This window comes from Haliotis rubra, unplaced genomic scaffold (genome assembly GCF_003918875.1).
Source record: "Haliotis rubra isolate DU_JTF1 unplaced genomic scaffold, ASM391887v1 Scf3, whole genome shotgun sequence".
Classification (NCBI taxonomy): domain Eukaryota; kingdom Metazoa; phylum Mollusca; class Gastropoda; order Lepetellida; family Haliotidae; genus Haliotis; species Haliotis rubra.
Window position 1 is genome coordinate 5,338,931 of NW_025766968.1, and position 21,575 is coordinate 5,360,505.

At 36.5% G+C, this 21,575-nt stretch overlaps 1 protein-coding gene across 4 annotated transcripts; it reads right to left on the reverse strand.

The window, feature by feature from the left end:
* Positions 1-1,331: 1,331 nt before the first annotated feature.
* Positions 1,332-21,356, reverse strand: LOC124282449 (heterogeneous nuclear ribonucleoprotein A/B-like). Of its 4 annotated transcripts, none has more exons than XM_046718434.1 (12): positions 21,178-21,336; positions 18,896-18,936; positions 18,053-18,216; positions 17,683-17,742; positions 16,362-16,550; positions 15,475-15,523; positions 12,483-12,565; positions 9,441-9,735; positions 8,911-8,928; positions 2,727-2,852; positions 2,408-2,539; positions 1,332-2,172 (listed from the first exon to the last, which is right to left on the reverse strand). In XM_046718434.1, the coding sequence occupies exons 1-12, from the start codon at positions 21,195-21,197 to the stop codon at positions 2,006-2,008; spliced, it is 1,344 nt and encodes a 447-aa protein (XP_046574390.1). In that variant the 5' UTR covers positions 21,198-21,336; the 3' UTR covers positions 1,332-2,005. The 4 variants fall into 4 exon arrangements, 2 of the variants coding, with proteins under 2 accessions (XP_046574390.1, XP_046574391.1); XR_006900156.1 differs by lacking the exon at positions 1,332-2,172 and adding an exon at positions 5,627-5,970 and having other exon boundaries at positions 21,178-21,356; XM_046718435.1 differs by lacking the exon at positions 8,911-8,928.
* Positions 21,357-21,575: the final 219 nt, after the last annotated feature.

Below are 21,575 nucleotides of genomic sequence, written 5' to 3' on the forward strand. Positions count from 1 at the left end.
ATACCTTTCAAACTACAGAAATGTAACCTGGTAGACATCCTGACAAACATTTGCAAGCTGGTCACTGTATAATGACTGAGTTTGGTTTTATGTATTCAAATTATTTTGGTTGTACATGTATTTTGTCAAGCTGTGAAGCTTGGGAGGGGTTAAAGCTTTTCTACTGTTATCGACCGTAATTTTTATTTGTTTGGTGGCTGTCGAAATGGCTGCAACAGATGAGTGAGTGAGTGAGTGAGTTGGGTTTTACGCCGCTTTTAGCAATATTCCAGCAACATCACGGCAGGGGACACCAGAAATGGGCTTCACACATTGTACCCTACTGGGGATTCGAACCCGGGTTTTCGGTGTGACGAGCGAACGCTTTAACTACTGGGCTACCCCACCGACCCTTTATATTGACACTGAAGCAACTAGGCCAGTTTATTGATAGGCCATTTCTAGTTTCACCTGTAACCTGTAAAGTTAGGAATAGATAGCCATTTCAAAGTGGTAAATGTGGAGTCATTGTATAAATTAATGAATGGACCTTGCTTCAGTGCTATTTCTGTATGCAGACTTCAACCAGGGTGCTTTCATGTATGAAGAAAAAGTATCCGAGGTACATTCTGTAGTACCCAATAACATAATAACCCTTCCAGGCTTATTATGCACACAGTCACTACATTATCTAAGGTGTCATGTTGCCTTGTTTAAGGCTGCTTCTGCAATGTTCAAGTTCTACATGGGTCTGATGAAGTCTGGATCAGACAAACCATTGGTTCACCAAGTGTCACAGTGACATGGAATCAACGGAATCACTGAGTATGGGCATAAGCTGGTTTCTGCAGTATCAAAGCATGGGACACCAGAACTGGGCTTTACTCATTGCACCCATGTGTGCATGGCAACCCCATCAATCTCATTGTTTGAAAATGCTTGCCATACATGCAAGTGCCTTGCTCCAGTAAATGATCGTGACCAATCCTAAATCTTTAAGGAATCCTTTCAATACTCATGGCTATTAAATATAGCTTTCTTTCGAATAACTCTTGTGAAATTGACTTGCATGATACATGTACCATATTTGTCGAATTTAGATGCCTTCTCCAGCAATTACACCCCCACAAACTTCTAAACTAGCTGTAAGCCTTATAACTGCCCCAACTTAGACCAAAACATTGCACAACAGTCTGTAGTGTCAAGACCACTTAACATTGGCAGGCAACATTCACTGAAAGTTTTAGTTTCATGGATGCTAGAACTAAGCTTGTTCACAACTGCTACTTTACGGTAGTTGTCACATAGCCTATGAAACACAAAATACACTTCACACAAGAAAACAAAACAGATTCATGACAATAAAATGTTTATTTAGCAGATCGATGAGCAATGGTATGACTATGTACAAAAAACAAAACCTGAAATTGTCACAAATAGATATGCTCAACAGTTTCTGCTCAATGATGTATTTTGATAAAATTTGTGAAATATTTGTGTTAAACTTATCAACAAGACTGACAGATTCAAAAGAGCCAAAACTGGGAGACAGATCCTAAATAAAAAGATTGTGGCTTGGCCACCTTACTATCTCTTGACATGTGTAAATAGTTGAGTCACATCAAACAATAGCAACACATTTTACTCAAGAAGATGGTACATAATAATAATCCTGCACATCAGACAAACTTACAAATGCCAAAAATGAAACAAGTCCTCATTGAAAATTCTTTTCAGTACGGACAGCAAACTGAGATGAAATGAATGATTTGGCACAGTCTTTCTCAGTAAATCTTTTCTTACGCTGGAACATACCTCAACTATAAACATGATTCAAGTTCTTAGGGTATATTAAATTCACAAATAATTTACAACTCAATTTTGACAACTCCAAGATAGTACAATTAATTAAAACATCATGGATGCTATGATGGATGAAATGCTCCTGAAGTGAGAAATACTAAAATTGCTTGTTGTCAGTCCTCACTCTCTCCCACACATTATGATTAATAAGGCAGCCTGATGTTTATCGTCGATATGGGTGATATGCTTGCTGACTGCCTGCAGACTGCCTTTGAGCACCATAGCCAGCATAGCTTGCCTGCTGAGGATCTGGTGGGCTTCCATATGCCACTTGCTGTGAGGCAGCTGCTCCAGCAGCTCCATAGCCACTTGGGTCACTGTACACTGCGGCTGAAAATGTAATAGTAATGTTTAAAGAATTACACGTTCACAAAAAGTATGGGTTGATGAATCAGTGGTCGACTCCTCAATGTCCACAGGCAAGAAAACTAATTCAGCATGATCAAAAGTTCATGTGGTTTAATATACATGACAATACCCAGTTTATCTTAACCATTATGGTGTTAACTATTATACATTAGGTTCTAATATTAGGACCATATTGAAATAAGAGACATGTCACTACCTTGACCTGTGGGCTGAGCATATGAAGCCAGTTGACTGTATGCTCCACCAGCAGGGGCACCTGCTGTTGCTGTCTGTCCATACGTTCGACTGGGGCCATAATTGCTAGCATCTTGAGCATACTGTCCCATGGCTATAAAAACAAAGTGTAAATGCTCGATTATCTGTCATGAAAAAAGGTGCACCACCAATATATATATATATAGAATTCAGTTATGTTTTCATAGATCACTACATAATTGTGACATTATCCAAGCAGAATCATGTATAAAATTAAAGAGACATTAGAGATGAGTAAACAGTTCAGAGTAGCAACATACCTGGTGACTGTTGAGTCTGTTGAGCATATGGATCTACTACAGGGGCAGCTTGTGCTTGACCGTTGCTATAGGCACCACCGTAACCTTGGTAACTTTGTGCTACAGCGGGCACTGGAGCAGCTTGGTCTGTAAGCAGGAAAATGATACACATTAGGCAATTTTCTCAAGATCAGTTTGTTTGGAAAAGAAAAGTCATTAGCAAAACAAAAAATTGTAATTATAGTGAGTGTGGGATCAGATCAATTTTTCAAAACATTTTCATGTGATGAGAATTTCTAAAGCTTGCAGGCAAGAAATGCTTCTACTACAAAGAAGGAAAAGGTAATGAATTGAAAAACTGAACTGATCACATTAATTTGCACAAAGTACTTTACTAATAACTAAAGTATTCATACTAACAGTTCTCTTAATGTGAAATCTAAAATATTCTAATAAAATGACCGAAACAAGACTAAATCCAAGCAGATGACACTAAAATAATCTAACACTAACTAACATTTGATAAAAATAATATGTGGGCCGAAACAAGACCAACTATTTGTGCATCAACCCATCACTTAATATTTCTAGTTAGAAAACAAAAGAAACTATAATACAGAAACTTAAACTGCTATAACATACAAGGGCAGTACTTTACACCTTAGTTTATATTAATAAGAGTAAGAAGCAAAATTACACTCAAAGGTTTTCAACAATCTGAGTAAATGTAATTGAAAATTTATAAGAGCAGAAAATATATTTTCTGAGCACTTTTGCATATGTTTCAAACAATTTCCCTAATTCTGTTACCATAAATGGTGATGGCCAGAAAGGCAGAACACATCCACCACTATCTACTGAAACATCAGTTTTGTCACTTCCAGAAACTAAGAACTCAAATGACAGAAACATCCAACTTATCAATGACATTTGTATGCTGATACCAAAAGTACTTTTTAAACCGTTACAAAAACACCTGGTTAGAGCAGAACACGATTCTGTTATGAACTTCAATAGCTATATACTGAAACAAAGTTTGGGGCAGAATGTTTGTTTTTACACAAAATCAATAGGTCAATGAATTCATGAAGCAACTGGTCAACCAAAACACCCAATTACTTTAAAATCATAATATTTAAGAATACAAGAAAGAAGATAACATATTTGAGTCAGTGTCACTGGATAAGCTAAGAAACTCTGTAAACATGAACTAATAATGACAGTCTAACTTAATGTACTGATAAGTATCTAATTACTGGTACTGGGCATGGACTGTGCTAAAGCCAAGGTATTCCTTACCCCTTTATTTGTATTTGTATGATCAATTATGATTATTTATCATTATTAATGATACAAACACTAAATGATTAAATCTTTTTAAATGTAGGTACCATAACATATATAGAAGTACCACAGATATTGATAATTCTCAAGGTCTGGTTGTTAAGGTACATTGATTGGTCTGACATATTTTTTAGTATATATTCATTCTAAGTTCAAACTTAATTGAGTATTAAACTGTTTACAATTACATGTCAGTGATGTTTGTTTTGTCTTATCAAAGCAGACCTTGAGTAATTCAATCAAATGATTAACTAAATATTCAGTACTGTTTGAACAATCTAAAAACCTTGCAAGCACCTGACTTACCTACTGTCAGTCTGGTGTCATTATCCATTAACTAAATCAACAATGGAAAGTAAACAGCAGAAATACCAAAGCAATGAGACTGTGCTCAAGTGGAATCTTTATACTTTGAAATATTAATAGTCTAAATTATTAAATGATAAATTGTATGAACTGGCAATACATTTCATGTCATACTAGATTTCTATGTGAATGCACATACGTTGTACCACGATATGTCAGTGGCAAGTAAAAACACATGCTTTTAAGGTTTAATCTTCCAAAGGGAACCCGCCTCCTCTACAACAAACCCAGTATCTAGCAATTGACTGTCTCAGTTATTGGATCACTTTCCTTGCCCAAACATAAGCATCCACAAATAAGAAACAGAACCATGAGACAAACTATTGAGCTAGAGGGCAGTGGGAGGCATGTATTGGTGGGTGCTTTAATGCAGAATTTAATGAAATAAGGTGCACTATCAATTCAAAACCAAATAAACAAACTAGTACATGCCTTAGAAACATTGGCATGTTTATTTTAAGAGCAGTAGGTTTCTGTTTTATCTAAATATCTCTGCTACTTTATTGGTGCTGATCAAACACTATCTGGGGCTCTGCTCCACACTATGACCATTGTAGTATCATAAAGTATGGGGCGTACAACAGCAGAGAGCAACCAGCCAATGGAATATGAACACACTTTAAATCACAACAGCCATCAAAACACAATCAAACTGAAGTGTGATAGAAAAACCTGCTAAATTTTCAATTGAAACAAATACTAAATCAGGCAACTGCAACAAACAAATATGCAGTCTCCATTGAAAATGTGGTTTTTAATAGATACAATGCATTCTAAGGTCTGTTTTGTCGGATACTCTCTGCTAGTTTTCACAGGTAAGTCTGTTCGTGGAACAGGGCCCTGGACCGTGTTTCACAAAATAATCTCAGTGTAAGAGCTATCATGTTTATGTTTAAGTATGGGAGTTATAATGTTAGCTTCAAGACTGTTTTGTGAAACAGGGTCCTGATCAGCAAGATATGACCTTTATTATTTGAGTCAATGCTTTAACTGAGGACGATATGCATGATCCAACAGACTCAACTGGTCAACTGATCAGTTGAGTGAACAAATTTGAGTAAGTGGTAGGGCAAATAAAAAAAAACAACCTAAAAAGACAATGCTTTTATCTGAATGGAAAATACTGACATCATGCTATGTCAGATTTATCTTGCATTCCAAAATATCGAGTTTATTTCTCCTTGATTCACTGTATATTAACTACCACTCACTGAAGTCTGCATATGTCTGCTGAGCTGGTGGTGCCCCAGGCTGTCTGGGGGGTGGGGCCTGAGTGGGACTGGTGGGTACACCACCGTAACTTGGCCCCCCAGGAGCCTGAGGCGGGTAACCTGTATAGCCTGGGGCCGGGGTAGGGGGCTGGGGTTGCTGTTGCTGCTGCTGTGGTGGTGGTGCCTGCGGTGGTGGCTGTTGTGGAGGGGGCTGCTGCCCCGGGGGGGAGGGGAAGCCCACTGATTGTAAGGTGGAGGTGCAGCAGGTGCCGCCCCAGGGGTAGGGGACTGGGTGGCCCCAGGAGCACCCTGGCCTGGAGCTGGCGGTGTGGCTCCATAACCACCTGGAAAACAGATTAGGCTACAAATACAGACCTTTGTAAACACACAGGACTGATGTAGACGACACTATCCATGCTAACTCTCTCACCAGACAAACAATAAATTCACACTACTGACAATGAACATTCATCTAAATGGCAAAGAATGTATAACAAACTAAAAGAAAAGGTAGTTCTTCATATGGTTCATGATAATAATAGCTTGTGCAATGTGGCAAATATCTTAATTGTCAAGCATGCACTGACTTCATCAAAAATATATGAAAACATGTCAAGGCAATAAATGTGCTCAACTGGCCATAACTTATTTCAAATGTACTTAAAAAGTATTTGGCGCACAGAAAAAAAAAGTGACCAAGATATAAAGAAAAGTCTGCTTGTTACCCATTTTGGGAATCACTTTGATGCAGTTTATGAGAAGTGATATACTTAGTTATTAACTAGTGATCTCACACCAAAATCAATGCAAAAGCATTTTCGGCATAACCTCTGAAACCTTTACTGAAGCACTGTCATAATTCTAATACCATTTCTAATACTATACTCCTAAATGACCGTTGGAAACAGACCATATAATTCTGACAGGCTCAATTTTGACCCAGATGTATTCAGTGAAGATGTAACAGTTATGTTGCTTCAGTTAAGCTGTTTTACACAATGACAAAAGAATGATATTATGGTCCAAGAATTTCAAATCCATTATTGTGGTCCAAATCACTGACCCTTGAAACAATATGGGTCCCACCATAATGGTTAACTAGTCAAATAGGAATCAAAATCAACAAGTACTGTCCTTAACATTGTTGTCCTTGACATTGATATATACATGTCAACTTAGTATTAGATCAACAATGTCAGTTTTCACCCATTCCCAGGTAAAGCAAGTCAAATGCTGGGACACCCAATCAATGTTTTCTGTAAATGGTCCTTTCCACGATCTTAAAACACTTCATTCATGTGACTAGTTCTACTTTGGAACATGCCACTAAAATGAAACCAGTTCAGGAATCCACTGATTTACAGGGAGAGGATACAAAAGCACATCAAAAGACTCAGAGTCATCTCCAGAGCACAAACTGGACTGTCGAAAAAAATCAAGTAAATGTAATTGAATAAATTATTAGATTACCAACAGTAGAACGCTCACAAAAGCTTAATTACTTAGAAATCAGTAACTAATAAACATTAAGTATACTGAACCAACCCTCCTTAATGTAGAACATTGGATTTCTAACAATGTTACTTAACACATAACAATGTAGCATGATCAGGGGAGTAACAATAGTCAATGCAATGCTCAAAAGAGAAAGTAATATAGCCTGTGATGCCAAAACAATCACAGGATATCATGACGATAACCTATTTCTGATATTGATTGTGGAAATGTTCCTCATTCAGGAAATATTTCCCGTAATTCTAAGCATACTACCAAGTAAAATACATAACCTACAAATGAACTAATGAATGCATTGTATTGGAACTTGCATTGTTGAACCCCTAAACATGATGTACCAGAAACTTCATGCTCAAAAGTAAAAAAGAACCACTAAAATACTTTTAGCTACAAAACTGCTTAAGTTACAATTTAAGCAGCTCTGTTCAAGTTATGCATTTCATTTAATGCCTTCTTCCAATGACATGACTGTCCATCCATGACATTTGAACTATTTCAAGAAAATCAAAAACAGAAAAAAAAAGAAATATGAAATTTCTTCCCTAAGATAATTGTGTGAAACAGTTCCTATCAGTGGTAACACTGAACTGCATATAACAGTTACCAGAAAGTTGAGAAGATGTGGTCAAAGACATTTCCTTGCACAAACAAATGTCAGAATAGGATGGAAAATCACCAATGCCATCTGAAGTGAGAAACCATTCTGATAAAATAAAACCACTACATTGTATATCATTTCATGTTCTTCTTGAACACTGCAATTTTGCAAAGCATCACTCTCAAAGCAAGGTGCTTGAAAACCATGAGGAAACATTTCAGATCAATGTGAATTATTATTTTAAAGCCTTTTCTACAGAAGTGTATCGATGCTTGCATACATATAGGCATGAGCGGCGTAAACGAAATGCACAAATAAATCATTCAACTAATGTAACTATACATAATAAGTGATTATTATCGAAACAGTGTTCAAAATTCAAAGGGGGACACAAACATTATGGTTACAAAATCTGAACTTAGTAATCTACATTTTAAAGCACCCAGACCAGTTGATTCTTAACTTACAGATTACTGATACAACATGAACCCATGATTTTTGAACACTGTCTTATGCATAACCCAGGTTCCCTCCGTCATTAGCAAGTTGAGATGGAATCACAAATGAATATATGAAAGAAGCATAATATTGTTTAGCCAAAGATCTAAAGGGTAATGTTTGGTCCATAATATGAAGGAATTTAACTTAAACATCCTGTGAATGAACAAACTACCATTGTTAATGAATATTCAATCCAACACAGAAGAGTTGTCATGTGCTGGTGATACAAACAATACTTGTGCCCAGAAAAAGCCATGTCTCATGTATTGTTAATAGATTTTCTGATAAAAGGTCACAGCAGCATACTCAACAGAGGTCTGATAGCATGAATTTTGAGTAAGACTTCTGACTTATTTAATGGTATAGACAAACCCTTTTTCACTGCTGACTGTAGGGCGACAAGCACATGAATGTAGCCAACAGCGAGGAGTGTCATGACAACCCTACACTTGAATACCTAGGAGGAAACTAAGCAGTATCTGGTCCTCAATGATGCTTCTTCAACAACAGTGACAACATCCACATGATATGGTCGCATTTGGAAATAGATTTTGGACATTCTTTCAGAAATCTTTATAAATGAACAAATATACATATATATGGAAATGTGTCACAAGAGGCTACATTGGGTATTCTTTGTGCAATAACTAACGGTTACTACAAAACATACCAGTCATAGGCCATGCCACTGAAATCATCAAGAACCAGGTTCACATTAACTTATGCAAAGCAAAAGTTGACAAAAATCAACTGAACTTATAAAAGCATGTTGTAAACACAGCAGTATAGCAAGTAAAAATCTGTTCTGATCACATTCCAAAGCTCAAGAGAAGCCTTTCTCCAGTTAAATTTCTTTTTGCATATCTAATTAATGTCTTAACTTGTACATAAACATTAACAAACAATTAATGTCCAACAGTTTTTGTACAAAGCTTTACAAGTTCAATACACTTGAAAGTGAAACAGCTGTTTTACATTTTGGTATGAAGGTGCCAACAATTCATAAAAATATTCCTTACTATTGTACACAAAAAGGCTTTGCATCTTGAGCTCTGGGAATATATTTGATCTCAATTTATCTAATAAAACAACAATCTATTGTCTAGTTAATGTTTTGAGAGCAATTACAAAACTTTGTCAAAAAACATTTTTGCCAAGCACGGCCCGACAAGATCTGTGCGTGTGTGAAAGGAAACTTACCTTGCTGTCCTTGATATCCACCACCTTGTTGTTGATAGCCTTGATAGCCACCCCCATAACCTTGCCCATTAGATCCGTAGCCAGGTGGGCCCCCTGGAGGACCTCCTTGGGGTGGAAAGTTGTTTCCTCCCTGTCCCCAGCTATCAGGTCCCTGGGGAGGTGCAAACTGAGGAGGGCCCTGTCCATGTGGACCTCCCCCCATCATAAGTCCAGGTGGACCACGTCCACGCCCCCTTCCTCCTCCTCCACCACCACCATCACGACCCTGACGAGGTTCTGCACGTTTACATTCAATCTATTGTAGGAGGAAAAAGATGGTACAGTCAATACAGCTACAGTAAACAAAGGTGATGTAATACGATCTTTAATCTAACTAATGAAACAACAACGACTTATTTAAGATAAGGTTCAGTGTACAACTTGAAATTACCAAATGATTGTGAATGGCATGGCGATAAGCTTTAAGTATATCAATATCTGTTCCTTAAACTACCTAATTAACACAGTTTTTTTCAACTAGCTGCTAACTGTCAACTAAATATCTTGACAAAAGGGCTACAGAAAGCTTCCAACCCTTTCAGTACATAAAAGCCTACTTTTACGACGATAACTTCATCATATTCTTTCAAACTCATAAAGGAACTAACTTGAGTTGAGACAACTCTCCATTATCAGAATGTCCCTGCCAACACTAACACACCAATACAGATCATTCAGGGATGAGAATGAGTCAATCATGGCCTTTAAGTAACAGTAACCTCAAATACATAATTACTACAAGCCGAAGATGTGGTCAGAGAAGAATTTATATGAATTTAATGAATGGAATATTTTAGAAAGTACCATCAATAGAGAATTCTCATCCCTGCCCACCATAACCAACATTACTACACCTGGGACACAACACATACATTCAGTTGGGAAGCTTTCACCATTAAACAGTTGGAATTAGTCAAAACATACACCCGTCTCACAGACATAACACAATATTACAAGTCTTCTCTGTAAAATAACATCTTGTAATATTGCATTATAAAAAGGTATATTAAAGGTATAGTAACCACATTGCCTGGGGAAAATAACCTAATAGAGATAACTTTTGAGAGTATCCATTATTACTATCTGTGAATATAGATAACATTCACGAACATAACATAACATCCATTTTCGTTATTTTTACTACCTGTGAACATTAAGGCGATACACATACAAATCAGGATATTTAAATACAGTGAAATGATGAGCTTTAAGTCTGATATGTGCACCAAGCACCACAGTGGCTTCCATTTGTTACTTCACATGCAGCAAAGAAGAGCATGTCCTGCACCCTACACCCCTCAGACATGAAATCATTTTCTTCAACCATTATCAGAATGAAAAGATACAGGTATACATACTCACTATTGTATGTCAGATTGGTAATCTAATCATAATGCAATGTGAAAGGGTTGGTAGCTGTCAAGCTGAAAATATTTCCTAAAAGACGTATTTTAAGAGATCCTTTTTTCTAAATGTATTTGCTACATAGCCCCAATGTCAGATATTTGCACAACATGTAACTTAGCACAGCAAACAGGCACTATCGAAATTGGATCAAATAACTTCATAAGCAAACATGTTAGCATAACAAACAACAACTTTTGTTAACTGTAGAGAACACAAATCTAATACATATTTGTTCATCCGGAAGAGATGCACTAGCTGTAACCTTGATCCTGACCATATCTCTATTTAATATTTACATATCTTGACAGGTTTTACTGATTTCACATTATCATGCTTTGGAGAAATCTTGACAAGTTTTATAAGACAAGTGCTAACCTAAATAAGTGTCTCAAATATCAGACAAATTCAAAATCTATGGTCCACTGTAGAACATTTGACATTTATTATGAATATGAAGTATTATGTAAAGTTGACAGTATTTTAAGAACGTTGACTGCTTTCCCCGTTTCCTCGAATGCATACCTACTTTACAATTTAAACACACTTAATGATTTGAAATACAGTTTGTGGAAGAAATCATGTCGGCACATATACTTACAACAACCAGTTCCCTAATATTTCCTCATTTGAATGTATTTTTGAACCACAAGTTGACAATATCTTTAACTTGGTCTGAACATAAAGTACCTTAGTTATACGACTCAGGTCATAGACATGTACCACTTCGGTGATCTCCATGACAACACAGATGGTGGTACAAACTAAAGATCATAATCAGTGTGAATGTGTGACCAGCAGATACTGGTAGCGAAGGGAGGCAACTTTGCACAAATTGTTCTGCATTAGTCCACTGGACAACCTGTGCCACTAAACTAAATAACCAGCAAAGCCCACAGTCTAAGCGCAACAATTTGATCACCTGGACTTAACATGATTAAGATATTGCCGAGACAATAGTAAACATGCATTTGTATTCACCATTTACCAAAGCTGGTAAAAGTATGTCCCAATTATACATTAGGACTGCTGTATTATATATATAAATGGCTTCTACAATAACACATTTCACCTAAATTACCTGCACTAAATAACCAAATTTACATAACTGATTTTAAAGATCTAAACCAGAACTAATATTAGCTGTAGTTTATAATCTATTCACATCTCATGGTGGCAATAAATACACCAAGGTAATCATGCTAAGTAATTAAGTGAACAATCCACACTGTTCACCTTGATTGAATCAACAGTTCAACATGCACCAGTCCATCATGACACACATGTATATCATATTTTAGGTCAGGGAAATAAACTAAAGTCTATAATCTAAACTAAACCAAGCAGTACATCTCTTCCAAAGTTGAATCACCTAAAATCCCCATTTGGTTAAAATATCAAATATTTAAGGGGATATATACAGTCTTGTTTCCAGTGTTTAAATGTCTAATATTTTTTATGCACATTCACTAAAGAAACAGGAAAATATTCACAAGTAACTATTAAAACAATACTGAACATGGATAATATCCTTATATGTGTTCATTAAATTAATAATCAATAATTCAATTTTATAGTGTTGTGTAAATAAGAAATAACCTTCTTCCCGTCCACAATATGAAATTGATCTCCACACACCAATTCAACGCTGTCTTCTCTCTCGAATGTCAAAAACCCAAAGCCTAGTTAATAGTAACAGCAAGACAATAATAAGCAGGTTCATCATATGCATATAAACATTCACAAACTTCACCAGCATCTTCACCTAAAAGGAAGGGGGAAGTAATGGTTACGACAATCTTATCAACAATGACTTTCTTGACAAACTCTTGATGTGACACCAGGCAATAACAGTGGCATGAGCAATACATCAATTCTTCAACTAACCAACAGCATATGGATCCAAAATAGCAGCAAAGCATGACATGACTTCAGATGAGAATGATGGTCTTCACATTTGAAACATTTTCCACTTCAGATTTTTGTTTTAATTTTTTCAAATAGTTTCAAATAGCTGTTCTTTTTTAAGGACAAATGAGCAAAACTTTATAAGACAGTGAGTGACACAAAAGTGTACTGATTAGTGATGTTTCTCCTCCATTGCCAACAAAAGTTTGTCTTTGTGTATGTGTACAATGTTAGTCAAACATATTCCTGTTAACTACCAAAATATTTAACAAAATGCGACCAATTAGCAATTTCATTTTCTCTGAGGAGAAATGCACCATTCAGACTTGATTATTGGCATTCACCTCAACATTAACTAGATATTTTAGAACATACATTTGTACACATTCACATAATAAATCTTGCATAGAAACAACAAACACATTTCAGAAACAATCCACTTTATTGAAATCTTTTGACAGGGCATTGTTCCTTGATCCATGGCAGCAGTTTTGTTATTCTCATATTTCTCAATATTACCTAACCATGAACCCAGATTTCTTCTGATCACATTCAGTATAAAAATCTAACAAATATGACTGCATGTTTGTGATACTTTTTCACACAAAAGGTCAAATCAAATGCATGGAATAAAGTGTACCATGAGCATATTCACTTATCGCCCACAGTGAACTACAAGGAAACATTTTTGAGGGTCTGTAATTGCCCACTGCGCTGACTTTGTCACTGACTGAGAAATGTCAAGAAGAAAGCTCACTATTAACTCACTCATGAATAAACAGGTGATATTCCCCTTAATCAACTGTAACAGAACTATTACATTTGAGCTATTACTGCATGTCTTCTGTAAGGAACGCTTCAGTCACTTGTTGGATCAAAACTTGTTTTACCCACTGAACATGCTGAAAGTCAATCACTCATGAGAACTCATGGAATTTTTAAAAATTTGCACACGAAACTCAGTGATTTAATACATCTTAACATAGAAATTCTGTTATCTGCCGTGTGTGACATGAACACCACACCAAAGAGCTATTTTGAAAATCCAGTGGTACTGGTGATGTGCTTATTGTGGTATTATGAAAAACATAGTGAAGTATAAAATGTTTTCATGAGTCAGTGACTTCTGTTTTACCCATTGAATCTCCAATTGCTTTACGGTGACAGTGCACAAGTAACTGATAGGTTTGTGTCATTGCAACATGCAGTGACAGGATTGAGAACCATGGAACAAACGCAAGTCATGGTCAATCTTGGATCAAGTGCTGTGGCAGCAAAATAACCATGACAGGCAATACCCCTTTTCTGTATTGTACTAATCACAATATATACTTAAAATGGCCTTTGAGGGTATGAACATGAAGATCCCATTTGAAATAATGTAAAGTTCTCTCTTCTCCCCCGAAACATATCTGGACTGCCACGAACAAGATCCAAGAACCAACCTAAAGTTGACTCATTTTAATCTCACTTCCAGGCTCACATAATGACAAAAAATCAGGCACTCATTTCTTCATGAATTTAAAAATATATATATGGAATTAATAAAGTAAATCCAACCAATTATCCAATGGTAGGATTCATCATGAGAAAATGGGGAAAATTGGAGCATAGTTCCTGATATTTTGAATGACATTATGTAAGCCTGACAAATCTTCGTTCTTCAGATGAAATACCACAAGATAGCTGAAATGTCTAAATACAGAATTGAAGTACATGATAAATTCAGTTTTTATAGCACATGATGGAAAAGACATTCTAAGAAGAATATCATTTAATTTTATCTAATAAATTATCATAAACATAATCAATGCAATACTAACATAAAATATCAGACCCATATTGAACGTTTGTAGAGCAAGATAAACTTAGAATTATAACGATTCAACTGCACTGTAGACTAATTCTCTAACTAACCGATCAAATTATTCACAAGTCTAAATTGCATCAATAATACTCAAACCACAAAATCAGGTAACCGTTTTACCGAATATATCAGTTCAGCCATAATGATTAGTGTACAGCCATAATGATTACTGTACTGTGTATGTTTTCATAGTAGTTATTGTCACTACATCAACAAGGACTTGACAAGTACACATCAACAGAACAGAAACTGCTAATTTCACAATGAAATCAGTATCTATGCTCATACTTCTTTAATGAAAGTGTATCGCACATACAATAATGACTTTGGTAAGGTAATATGACTAGGGTTTTCAGGACTAAATACCATGTAAAACAAAAATATTACTCGATGCAGAAGACTAAACACAACATTAAGAGTTCAAGTTACAACTGAAACAGGTAGGAGTTATGCGTACAGCTGCTCAATATGTAAACTTGACTAATTATTTTAAGTACCAAACATCCATGATTAAAGTTATTCAGAATTTAGCATGTATTTTATGTGTTTACGTTGCCTAAATTACATTTCATGTGTCAGGTTCATTATGTCAGAGATCAAATATAACATGGTATAAGCACCAGGTCTTGATATGTATATATAAAATATATTTAACTAAATCATTATACTTAACTAAATTTACTTATTTCATGATGTTTTTCTATACACTGAGACAGTACATCGTTCATAATATTTTCCAACAAACATATCTAATTAGTTTTTAAAAAACAGTAAGAGGGTTTAGTTACATCTTCTCTAACAGTTCAGTAATCTTACCTCGAGAACGGCCTTTTTCTTGATCATACATTATCGTCACATCTGTCACCTATAACAGTGAGAGAGGAGTATTCGTTCAGACTTCCATATCATTTGGTGTATTTCATGCATCAAAATCTGTGGGAGTAGTTAGGTAACACAAACAAAATCCAACCTTTCTTTCTTGAGAAAGAAAGACATTTCAGCGTGTCATAAGTTGTCTACTGTCTAAAATCTGGGTAAAATGTGCCCAACAACTGAATTGTTATTGCAGTCTGACAAGCCTCACCATGCGTCTTTCTATAATATTTGGAGTATATTAGAATCTTCACAAACCAACATAAACTGATCTCATTAGACCAGAGGGAAGTTAAATACACTCAGGCTGTGGGGCTAATGCAGGACTGTTATGCTAATATTCTAAGTGCACAGTTGTATTAGCAGTGATTAAGAGGGGTATAAGGGGTCCTTGGGGTTAGCCCCTATGTAATTTGAATCTAACGACTCTTGAAAACTATAACACTAGGGCCAGGACTCTCATATATAGAATTTTATCACTGAATGGTGTTGAAAGCTTTAAAGGTGCAGTCCATAAAGACAGAAAGAGCACTTCAACAGTACTAATCTCTTTCTTCAAACTTCTTTGTGAAACAAAACAGTAGTGTTCGTAATGAAACAAAAATATATATGTGTTATTACATCGAAGGGTGGATACAAACACTTTTGTTTTAAACAGTTTATGACTTAGTGGACAGTAACTCAAGCCCATCTAGAGATGAAAAACACACAAAACTTGCAAACATATATTTCATGTTTTACCAAATTTTTCGTCAAATGTATCAGTGGTCATTATGAACACTGACAGACGTTAACATGTTTAACCAACATCACAATCACACAATACTTACACCTCCAAACTGACTGAAGTAGTTTCTAAGGCTGTCTTCATTAGCTTCATTTGGAATACCACCAAGAAAGATCTTGTTTGTTTTTCCTTGCATACCACCGCGACTATCGCCTCCACCATGCCCATGTCCACCATAACCTCCACGACCTCCGCCGCCACCTCCACGGCCATATGGTCCTCCTGGTCCTCCCTGACATAAACATGATCACTCAAATTAAAAAAATACCTGCTTTGGTGCAAGATAAATCTATAACTTGGGTATAGTTCACAGGTAATACAAACTATGTCTGAAATAAGTTTCATTTTAAGTTACAATCAGCAATATTTCAGATGTTTTATGGCGGTCTGTTCTCAAATTCAGAGAGACAAACTGGTGTTCTCAAAGTTTATTGCCAAATAGTTTTTTGTTGGTTTGTTAACATTGCACTCAGCAACTATTCTAGCTACATTTACGGTCTGTAAATAACTGAGTCTGGACAAAACAATCCATTGATTTCACATTATTCTCAGCGATCAAATTCTGATTATCCCCTTGTCACCCATGGACCCCAGGACTACACTAATTGAAAGTCATATTATACAATTAATTGCAAACATTTTGTGTTTAGCTATAAAAGTGGCATGTACCGTGAGAACTCAACTGTGGCTATTTCCGGCTAAGTTGACAATACAAATGCACACAGTAATCTTGATCTCCACATAAACACCAATGCATTGCATAGGGGAGGGAATTTCCATCAATCCCTCCTGGATTCTGCGATTATTGCAGAATAAATTGTGGAAATTACCTTTTAATGCAGAAAAACGTCTGGTCTGCGGAAAACACATTTTCATGCAGAATACCTGCAGACTTGGTCATTTTTCTGCTGCAGAATTTGTTTATTTTGAAAGTAGAATCAAGATTGACCATCAACCAAAACGAAGTATGATTGGTTACACAAAAACGAACTGAGACGTTTGTTATAACAATATTAAAACAATATTTACAAATAAAGATTTTTTCACGAGTTAATATTTTCTTCAGCACCTTACAATAATATTATTTGAATTTGACACTGCAATTATGTTCACAAAATTGATCTTTATGAAGATTGAAATTGGATTATTTTGTGTGTTTTTCCCCCCCAAGTTTTTAACTGTAAATTTTTTTGATAGAATTTTGAAAAATAGGATGCATAATTTACTTAAATTTGCCGTGGAATCCAGGAGGGACTGTTCCATGGACCCCAAGACCGTTATGGAGAGGGGTGACTGTATATAACTAAAGTCTAACTAACAAACATGACAAATAGTTTGATTTCAAAAGTAATAAATACACATACACGTCCTCCTCCGCCTCCACCTCCTCCTCCCTGCTTGGCATTACATGGTTTAGCATCAACCTGAAAGAAGAGCATGTACTGACAAAATGATCAGAAAGACATACTTACATTAAAAACTCAGTGAGGAAATCATATTGCCGCATATATAATCACTTCTACATGTATAGGAAACACCATTAAGGATCAAAATATACAGATGTCAGTTTGCCAAATATATTCTTCAAAACGACATTTGGAAGATAAAATGATCAGCTTATAAACATGAACAAAATGGAAAAAACTAAATGGTTTCTAACCATGAACAAGGACAAATTTAACAATTGGTGTATAATTCATTTGCAAAAAGACAGTAATTCTTTTAAAGTCTTACCATTCTGTTATCGATTTTGTGTTTTTCTGGTAGTACCACATCAAGAACACTTGGGTCCTTGAATGTGACAAAACCAAACCCACGAGACTTGCCAGTCTGTGGGTTCTTCATAACAACACAATCGACCACTTCTCCAAAAGCGCAGAAGTATGACTTCAAGGCCTCTAGAAACATAAGCAAAAACAAAAACACTTACGCAATGTTTAAGTGGGAACATTACTGTACTCAGACATCAGATCTGTATACATTTTGGTGGACATACACAAATGTTGCAAAACCCATACACAATTAACTGGATAACTTGCACGAATGAAAACGTTTTCGCACAGAACAAACATAGTGCAATTTCACTATTTACAACTTGCACTGGTGAAGGTAACCTTCAATAAGAAATGGAAGCCGGTGCAGGTAACAATAAATCTTCAAACATCTTTTAGCTGTCATCGTGTGCCTTAATTGGGAAGTAAGTGACTGGAAGTAAGATGTTTCTCTCCACATGACTTCTTACATCATGAACATATACGATTTATAAAAACTTTTTTTTTTTTTTACGGTAATGCAATATTGAATAATTCATCATTATGGGGTCAGATTCTAAACGTATCTGATACCGACTTGTTCTGAAAATTGCTAAACAAGTATTTGTTATTTTTGTTACCAGTGACATTATTTTATGGTGCAATAGAAATTTTGATTGTGCAGCCAAACCGTTTAGCCAGGTTGTACTCGGTGTAGAAATTTCTTTTGACAAGGATAACAGAAACCTGTCATATGTTCAAATCATTTATCTGTACACATGCTTATAGTGAAACTATATGGCTATTGATATACTGTGTTGTGTACCTGCATCAGTGTTCCAGCTCAAGCCCCCAATGAAGATTTTTCTGCAAAGAAAACAAACATGTTTTACTGCTAAATATTTGATGCACATAGGATTAATGTAGTTGACAAGGTGGTTGTTCAATTTACACTACTACTCAATCCATGTACTTTTAATGTGTTTAGGTGAGGGTGAGGTGAAATGGGGTTTAGCGCCGTACTTAAGAATATTTCGCTAATATAGTGAATCACATGCGAGTGTATGTGTGGCTGCTTGTACAAGCCTAGACTTAAGCTGGTTTATGGTTCCAATCCACCTAGATACCATGCTGCAGTTACGCATGAACACCACACTCAAACACATTACACAGACCAGTCCTTGGTGTACCCATTAATGCAGAGCACCAGATGGACCAAAAAGTACCATTCATTAACGTCTTTTGGTATGATGCTGCTTGGGATCAAACCCTAGATCTTCCCCTCTCTGGGCGGACGCTCTAACCACTACACCACGAAGGCGGTCCTTAATGTGTTTAAAATACTTATATATAACAATTTAAACTACTGTCCTTCGTATGTGCATGGCAGACTAATAATTACGTCTCATCAGGTATTTTATCACTGACAAGTCAAACAATTTTTCTTTATGTTGTTTGTGTTTTTCATGCAGGGGGGGTCACACAGGAAGCACCTAAGCATACATCCACCTCTAGTCACACTCTGGCACAGCGATAACTTAACATCACTGCCACAGGCTAATTTGCATATCATGTGACCGGACTTTTCTCTTGTTTGTAATCAAACGTGCATATTCATAATAAGAAGAGACTCTCCATCAGCTTCGATGACAGCACGTGGAGCCGTACAACCTATGTAAACAAAGGATCGCTACACAAATTGAAATAGTCTTACATGTCTTTGGATATTTTCTCAGTGAAACTAAACCGTTCTATTAAAGATGTTTAGTTAGATGTGTAGACTCGTCAAAAATAAAAGAGTAAAAGAAATCTGTACATTATACTGAATGGACATTGCATTGCAATTTGCAAGATGTGACGAATCGTCACATTTTTCTGGCCTGTGGCAGAGGTACTATGCTGGCTTGCCGCATGGAACTCTGGGTAGGAAAGTGACCTCTAGTCTGAGGTAAACAGAAAGCATACATCCACCTCTAGTCTGAGGTAAGCTGTTCAAACAACGCTGTCATCCTCATGATATTTTATGAGCAATATCCCATGTCACAACTGACTTACTGACTGAGTTTGGTTTTATGCAGCTTTTAGCAATATTCCAGCAACATCACGGCGGGGGACACCAGAAATGGGCTTCACACACTGTACCCATGTGGAGATTCGAATCCGAGTCTTCGGCGTGACAAGTCAACGCTTTAACCACGGAAAGACTTCCGCCCGTATCCCCCCTTAAATTTCATTCTAGTCAAATCATATCACCTGAATATATTCCTCATCTGATAAGGATGAGTTTTAACATGTTTCTTTAATATTGTATCTGAACATACTGAAAGACATACTTTACTTCTATAAATGCCACTCAAAAGAAATTTCTCCTCATCCTGAATATTTAGGGGGGATACAGGCGGAAGTCTTATCATAAAATTACAATAACCTTTTCTGAGTTAAAAGTTTTGTTTTTGAAAGTATGACCATTTCACCATATCATGCTAATGTTTGTTACTCTTCAGGCAGAGGTCTTTAATTTCACAGGACAAAACACGATAATCAATGAAATAATATGACTAGATTTACTTCATTATCTAGAGGTGCACATTCACCTTATGGTGCTATTGCTAGCATGAGCTCAACTGAATAACTAATAAGCTGATGGCTTCAGTTTATTCAGGGTCATGTGACGAGAGAGCGGGAAACTACCAAGGAAGTAACTGGCCAAGTAATTTGCCAATGGTGACTTGTGAATTTAATGGTGGTCACGTTTTGGTTGAATATCCTAAGTCATATAGAAGAACGCGAAGAAAAGACATTAGCCAATCGGTGTTCGATTTTGTGGGTTATTGGAACAAAGAGCTAAAAACCTTGCTTAAACCCTTTAGGTGCTACAGCACATTAGGGGGAGTTCCTTCGCCTCACCTTCTACTATATACTATGATATGCTATGCAGACAATCACAATCTCGGTCAATTATATCGTTCCCGGCAACATAGTCCTGTACTGTATGCCTATTGCAAATGTAGGCTATGTACTTACACGACATGAAAACATAAATTCGCCCACAACACTGCAAACAGCATAATGTAAGACTGATAAAACGACGCATGAATTGTATCTTACCCGGGTTCGTCTCTCTGCATGATGAAAAATTGAGGGTTTCTTAGTATTTGTTGGGTTTGTAACGACTTTTACTAGAGCCAAGTTGATTTCCAAAATGGCGCTGTAAGCGTGTGGTACAATCGAAAGAACCTCGGTGAACTTCCTGTAACCTAACACTAGAGCAACGCAATCACAACGTCGCTGAGAGCCGAGGAAATCCGAATGCGACTGCACAGGGGGCGCCTTTCAGCTGGTTCTCTGCCATTTATACGCGCCGCCAACATTTTGGCGATGTTTTGACTGGGCGCCTGTCTACTAACCGACAGTGTAACCGACTCTGAGCTCCGTCCAGTTAAATGGACCCAGTCCGTTTATGCTCGGTGAACCACCTCCATCAGCAACATATAGCTTGGTTCCTT